This window comes from Melitaea cinxia, chromosome 24 (assembly GCF_905220565.1).
Source record: "Melitaea cinxia chromosome 24, ilMelCinx1.1, whole genome shotgun sequence".
In the NCBI taxonomy this organism is placed as follows: Eukaryota; Metazoa; Arthropoda; class Insecta; order Lepidoptera; family Nymphalidae; genus Melitaea; species Melitaea cinxia.
Genome location: NC_059417.1, coordinates 4,963,089 through 4,970,804, shown reverse-complemented (window position 1 = coordinate 4,970,804; position 7,716 = coordinate 4,963,089). Strand labels below are relative to the sequence as shown.

Sequence of the window (7,716 nt, the reverse complement as noted above, 5' to 3'; positions counted from 1 at the left end):
TTCTCCTCCATGGGGACTGTCCGGCTCACCTCTGAACAATCCCGACGACGCCATGTCTAGCAGGACCGGGTTCCCATCCCGGCCCGACACGAGCACAGGGGCGTTACTGGAGGTGCATTAAGTAGCGCCTCCTACGCACCCCCGTTCATCGCCTGCGGACGGAGGCCTCGTCAGTGGCCTCCTCTCTCATCCGCTCGTCGTTCTCCTTCTGGGACATTACTATCTCGCAGAAGGAGACCATCGCCGTCCAGGACTTGTCGAGCATCGCGGTGATACCGCTCGGCAGTGACAAGTCCCCTCCGAGAACTGTCGTCAGATCGCGACGCAGCGCCGCCCATCTCGGGCACACCTCGAGGGTATGCTGGGCAAAGTCCACCGCTGCGCCACAATCGTGACATCCAGTCGTCGGCTCCTTTTGGGCCGTCCGACACAAGTATCCACCAAAGCAGCCGTGCCCGGTGAGAACTTGCGTCAGACGGAAGGTGAGGGGCTTGCGCTTGCGGCGCATCCACCGCTCAAGGACCGGGCGCAAGGCAGCCGTTACGCGTGTGCCATACGGCTGCTCCGCCAGGTCCTCCCCCCACCTCCGCATTAACGCTTCTTGCCCCATCAGGCGCACCCGTAGGATCCCGTCCAACGTGAGAATACAGTGTGTAGCAAAAACAAATATTGTGTTTTATTATTTTGTATCGCTTTTAGTAACTTATCTTCTCACCATTACTGTAAAAAAACAGCGTTCATACTCTCCCGAATACAGAAATATTTCAATACTAAAATAATTTCACAAAGTTTTCAAGTTTATATTTAAATGTAATTAATTGACATTAAGTATTTTATGCCTTTAATCTCGATAAAAGAAAAGGCCAAGATATGATATTAAAACAAAAATAGCCGTAGGGATCATAACGAAGACATATGCAATAAAAAATATAGAGTAATTCTACTGTTTATTTCAGCGCTCACAGAAAAATCTAGAAACATATTTGCTATCAATAATATGAAAAAATAAATATATATAAATCTAGAGGGCGGTAAGGTTCCACTAGCAGTTTCAGGGTCATATACTATTAAGAATATACCAGAAATCAGAGCTTTTAATTGCAATATCCATGGACATACAATCAATTTTTGTTAGCATATATAAATTTTAAAAGTTGACGTTTAGAGTTATTGATACCAATTAGTATAGTATAATGGTCAGTTACTGTGTAGCACAAATAAGGAGGAATTAAATTCGATAGTAAAAAATAATAATATATCAATCACAATATCTGTTGGATATCTTCTGTCAAATAGTGTTATTCACAACCGTCGAAATAGACCTCACAGTATTTTATCAATCTTATCATAAATGTTGCAACTCCATGTTAAACATAAGTCAGTTTTTGTATTAGCCTTTCCTGTATCATAATACATCTGTCTCCACCAATACGCCTCTAAGATATACTCATAAATTAAAACCAAATAATCAATTTAACATTTAATATTGAAAACCAACACTTTAATTAATATTTATTATGTACAGCATTTGTATATATAACTTAATTACATAAATATTATACTAGGTCGACTAAACTAACAAACAATAACAATTTAATAAGCAATGCATTTTATTACTAATACTACTTTCATAATTATGAACATTTTAGTAAAATCAGATTTTAATAGTAGGATTTCTTCGACGACGCCTGTTAATATTTGGCACTAATGATCTCAAACGTAATATTGCATAGAATATTTTATAACAGTGTTCAAACATTATTATGATATACTAGCTGACCCGGCGAACTTCGTATCGCCTAACAGTCGATTCTTTAATTTTATTATTTTTTTTTTAGAATTTTTCTCTCCGTAAGAACCATCCTCGTACTTCAAGGAATATTTTGAAAAAAGAATTAGCGAAATCGGTCCAACCGTTCTCGAGTTTTGCGCTTAGCAACACATTCAGCGACTCATTTTTATATTATAGATAATGAACGACAAATAATAAATTATTACGAGTCATGTTATAAAACTTTTAAGGTAAACAAAAAATATTTTTGTACTGCATAATACTAAGGCTAATTCTAGTATTGTAATTTTCAGCGAATGAGATACCCTGCTATAAATTTCAAATTGATTTCATTATAATATGTCTGAAAATACCCTTGTAAAATTTAACTATTATTAATTTTGTTAGGTAGTTTTTTTTATTAGTTTTTTTTTCAAAATTTATTATAGCAGTATTTTATAATTATAAAAACAGCTTAAGAAAACATTAATTATTATTCAAATCAAAGTTTTAAAGCTTTCTATTCGTTTGTCATTTACATATATCGGTATTATTTCAATACCTAATACATTTTAAAACATTAATATAATAATATTTTATTAATTAAGTTTTAATTAAACCTAATAGATAATAGCATTTCTTAATACTAAAATTGACGAGATTCAAAAATCCATAACAGGAATTATTTTTACAGTCTTGATTTGCGAAATGCTCAGAGTGGTAAAGCCATTACGAGTAAAAGTACCTAATGGTATTAGCATACATATATTTGTGGCAACGTATTGACATCCATTAAGATTCTCCAACAAAATATACATGCGATACCATTCTATTCGTAAAACATAGCATTCCAATATTATCGCTTTGTAACTTGTACATTACGGTACAGCCTTTATCCTGTCTTCCTCTTTATCGGTTTTGTCTTCTTTTTTGCTCTTATTTAATTTCTGATAAATATCTTCGACAGACTTCTGTCTTGTTTCGGGGAACGCGATTAACGTGTAAATGCAAGCAAAAAAGCAAACGACAGCGAAGAACAAAAATGTCCAATGAATGCTGATTAGTTCGCAGAGCTTGGTGAACCATTTCATCTGGACAAAATTGCTGAGTTTTGCACAGATGTTTGCAAATGACGACACTGTGCCTCGTAACTGAAAAAAATCGTTTGTTTGTGAATCAAATGTAAGCTGAATGTGAGAAAAAAAAAACTGAAATAACACAGGAGACAACAAAAACTGAACTACACAATATAAATGAAAAATTAGACCATAATTCTGATTACCTTTCTCGAGACTTTAAAATTACTAAACTAATTTTCTCATAGACTACATTATTTTAAACTTTCATAGCCTATAAATGATTATGTCATGACTTATGTTATGAAAAAGTAAAAAAATGTTTACGCAAATAAATGGTGAAAAGAAATACAAGTTTATTAAACTCACTTGGAACGTGAATAAATCCGTTATAATTATATACGATATGGGCTGGAACCCAGCTGCATCAGCGAAGATACAAAGACACATGGCGAAGACTGGAAGCCATCCTGGCAGCCAATAGCCAATGTCGGTAAGATAAAACCACGCGGAAAGCAGCAACATACCTACACCAACTGCAAATGACGTTGTCACCAGAAGTAGCTAAAAATAAGAAGAAAAATAAAACGTATAATTAAAAACAGGTAACATAATTTCCGAAAAAATAAAAATGAAAACAGCTCAAAAAAAAAAAAGTAAAAAAGGGAATAATAGAATATAAATTAATTCAAAATCATAACTTTTGAAAGGTATGTTTTAGATTTTTCCAATAATGATTACCTTTCTTCCAGTTTTCTCAACAATACAAGTAGCTACTGTAGAACCCAGAAGCTGCACCACACCGATCATCATGACTTGCTTGTTCGGGCTCACCGGCAGGGTGACGGACTCTGAGGCTCGTTCGAAGACAAATCCAGCAAATATCAGGACGATAAGATACCCATCAAACTGTTGGGTTATTTTTATCACGAGGGTAATAATGAAAGCCTTGAAAGTAGCTTTGTCTTTTACTGAAAATAAAAGATTATTATGGATATAATATGTTATAGTATTGAAGAGCAAAAACATTCAGTGGGTAGATTGCACATAATTATTGAGATAATGTTAATAAGGTATGTAGACAAGTTCCTATTTGACATCTTTGAGTGATTCGAGATGTCACTGTACTGGTCGGTTAGCTAGTTAGCTCATGAATACTTCTTTCATGCCAATAGATATATTGGCAGGAATAAAAAAGTTATTAGCTATCAAGCAACTTAAACATGTGCTATGGCTATCTGATGGCTATTGACTATTTTTGGCTGTACTTTAGTATTGATAAATAACAAGTTCTGACTAAATAATTCCACCCATTATTTGCATAATCTTAAAATACAAGTAAATTAGATATATTGTGAACGAATAAAGCGATTATGAGAATGAAAACTTTCATTATTTATGATTTGAACATTCGATTCGCCGATATATTCATTTAGTTTTGTATTGCTTAAAAAAACCCATATTGTACATGTTTTGAACATTGAACATTGTTTTGTTCCAAACAATATAATTAAAACATATTCAATTCATGGCCAGAATTTCTATCACTTGTAGGATATAAACAAACGTGCAAGTTGAATGGACGGAAAATGTGAATACAATAATGTACCAACTGGATGCTAATGTTATGCAAATATCTAATTGACCTACTTACGGTAGATCGCTTACAAAAGGGATTGTCCTTTAGATTGAACAGATATATTCTCCCGTATATATTTAAATAGTAGACAATTAGAAATGTGTACTTGGCTGTAAGCCTTAGAAAATTAGCTTTTAATATGAGTATGAGAAACAGAAATGTTTTTATATTGCAAATGAATAGGACACAACTATTTTTTCTTTAAGTGGTCATTTTGATATATCAGACCAAAGTTAAATTTGTTGTCTCAATTTGAATTTGAATTTTAATTCGAAATAGGAAATTTAAAAAGCATTTAAAAGCTCTTTCCAAATGAGAAGAAATTTTCATATCAATTCTTATCATTAGGATCTATCTTATATATAAATAATTTATTGACATATTTGACGAAGAGAAGTTCTTTAGTAATCAACGTTTAAGCAACATTCTTTAACAAATGCTGCTTAGATGTTGCAGAAAATGAAATAATACGAAAAATTATTGTAATTTGGATAAAGAGGTATACAATTATACTAACAGATTATCCTCCAGACAGATTTAGTATCAGCCTTGGTCTGTTTCTCTACTTTTACGATGTTGTCTATCTCCTGTTCAAGAGAATGGTCTACTACGGTCACACCACGCAGCCACGCTAGGACCGTTTTAGCTTCCTGTAAAATAAAATTTAAGTTTTTCACGTCACATATGCTTAATTAAAATACATTACTATTAAACGTCATTCTTAATTCAAATATTAAACATAGACTAGTAACATTCACAACACTACAGATTGGTTATTTGTTAATAAAAAAATTGATTGTCTGTAAAATTAGCTTACGAACGATAGTCTAACGTGGCAATGTCATAACAAAACATCTCCTCGGACGCATAGGCCAATCGAGTGGAAGAGAGATAGATGCGGCGCAAGCGTCCAGTGGGTGTAACGGGACAATGAGCGTAACGCTACAATAAGTCATCCTTGTTCGTGCATGCAGCCAGCGTTCATCGATTTATTAGACTTTGTAACGTCAATAAACATTATCAATGTTTTTATTATATGCCATTGCAGAAAAATTTAAGTAAAGTGAAGATTCAATATTTACGATGCTATCAACACTTACATCCACTTTACCCTGCTTCACTAGGAATTCTGGTGTTTCCGGCATTATTAGCAAGAGGAAGAAAACTACTGTCGGGACCAGCAGACCCATCCATAGCATTGTCGACACCTGCAGTAGATCAGCAAATACATAGCTGGCGAGATAGCCAATATTCCTGAAAGAAATCACTGTTAATTTAAGATTGTTAATAAAAAATAACTTTTATCCGAATCACTCAAATTAACATGGTGACCATAAGGTATAATTGAAAATTGTAATTGAAAAGTTTAAGATAAAGTTCGATTCAATTTTGTTTTGATGGATTTTAGTTGTATCTATTGGCAGTGATTGTTTTGCCAATGACTCGTAGAGTACAGATAAGTTTATAATTCGTTCCTTGGAAATCTACCAAGCTCCACAAATGGGAATATAATAAGAAGAATGTAGTATATTGCATAATTATAGTATTTCAGAACTGATAATGGTCGTTTACAAAGTATATCCAAGCTTCATGGTTTACATTTTTCAGCTAGATATGTCGATAATTGTCATTTTGTTCTTACTATTATTTCATAATTTTTAAAGCGATAAATATGATGATTTGTTATTGTGTTATTACCTATTCAATATTAGCAGAGATCCAAGCGCTCCTCTTAAGTCTATATCACTGATTTCCTTCAAGTAGATGGGTAGAACGATGTAGCACGCGGAGCAGGGTATACCCGCGATAGCACGTGCGAGTATCAGAGCCCACGGTTCAAGGCATAGCAATTTTATTTGCCAATATAACTGAAAAAAAAGCAAAAAATATGTTAGTTAATAATCTCACACACTCACGGCCTTCACTAGGATTTTAGTCGGAGGCCGGAAAGACTCACAATACACAAGTCCAAACGCCTAGATCACAGCAAACATCTGTATTGCCAATACAAATGTATGCTGTACGCGAGGATCGAACCCGCGCACGCTAATAATACGCAAAAGTAATAAATTAGCCAGAGCTGTGCGTCGTCGTTGTATGTAAACACAAATTTTTCCTTATTTTAAAACGGGATTGTTTATAATTGTTATTTTTAAATGTCACTTTCAAATGTAGCGTAATTTTAATAACTAACTTAGCGGAACTATGGCGTTCATAATGAAACACCAATAAATCAAATAGCAAAACAGTTATTTTTATTGTGTCTCAGCATTTGTCAAATAAAAAAAGAAGTTAACGGAAGTAAAATATCTCTACAAAAAAAAAAAAAAAAATGAAAGATCCTAGGAAATTATGCACCAATCGTCAATAGTAAGGAAACAGCCATTGTATTTTTTTATAGTTCAACATTCCACTTTTTACAAGTTATTTTAAAGCGAATAAAAAATCCAATCAGATAATAGATTTGTAGCGGAACCGGTTTTTCTGCTTTGTTTATAGACAAACAAAAGTTGTAAAAAGTTCGACATCTTGTAGAGTGCAATTACCTATTATGTGAGGTTAATTGTCCCATTTCCGCGGAATTTGATTACTCAGAGACATCTGTTCTAGTAAACAGCTGTCTGTATGTTACTGTTAATCTCAAAATTTATTTAATTGATTTTTTATGTACGACCATTGAGGTGATGAACCATTCACACTATTGACGGTCGCAGATTGTATATCCGTTTGAAAATTGCCTTATAAGTATTAGTTTTTGTAGACATTTTATGTATATCAAACGACAATTTCTAAAATTGACCTCTAATATTAATTTATAAGTATTTAAATTATAATAATGTTCTAATACAAGGTTTCACAACCACTTCCTTGTATCTTTTACATTTAAAATTATAATGTAAATAAATATTTGAATATTCAAATTAAGTATTGTGCGAGTCATGTGATAAAATACTTAGATTATATTATTAGCATTTTGTAAACAGAATTTTTAAAGCGTATCGAGTTACAAAAAGCATTTTTATTATAATCATTTAGCTGATATCCGCTATCATATATGCATTGCTTATATGAATGCAAAAGAAGACTATTACGATACAGTTGACTATCAAACGCTTCAGCCTGTAATATCCCACTGCTGGGCATAGGCCTCTTTCTTCATGCAGTAGAAGGATCAGAGCCTAATTGACCACACTGCTCCAATACGGGTTGACTATCAAATCAAGTCAAAA

At 33.5% G+C, this 7,716-nt stretch overlaps 1 protein-coding gene across 1 annotated transcript in view; it reads right to left on the bottom strand.

The window, feature by feature from the left end:
• Positions 1 to 2,246: 2,246 nt before the first annotated feature.
• The window catches only part of LOC123665613 (facilitated trehalose transporter Tret1-like), a 37,288-nt gene continuing 31,818 nt past the window's right edge, over positions 2,247 to 7,716 (bottom strand). Inside the window, exons 3-8 of the mRNA XM_045599891.1 lie at positions 6,185 to 6,354; positions 5,587 to 5,740; positions 5,004 to 5,136; positions 3,589 to 3,818; positions 3,217 to 3,411; positions 2,247 to 2,922 (exon numbers count right to left, since the gene is read on the bottom strand). Coding sequence (XP_045455847.1) covers positions 2,650 to 2,922; positions 3,217 to 3,411; positions 3,589 to 3,818; positions 5,004 to 5,136; positions 5,587 to 5,740; positions 6,185 to 6,354 — 1,155 coding nt within the window. The 3' untranslated portion in view covers positions 2,247 to 2,649. The remainder of the gene's footprint in view (positions 2,923 to 3,216; positions 3,412 to 3,588; positions 3,819 to 5,003; positions 5,137 to 5,586; positions 5,741 to 6,184; positions 6,355 to 7,716) is intronic.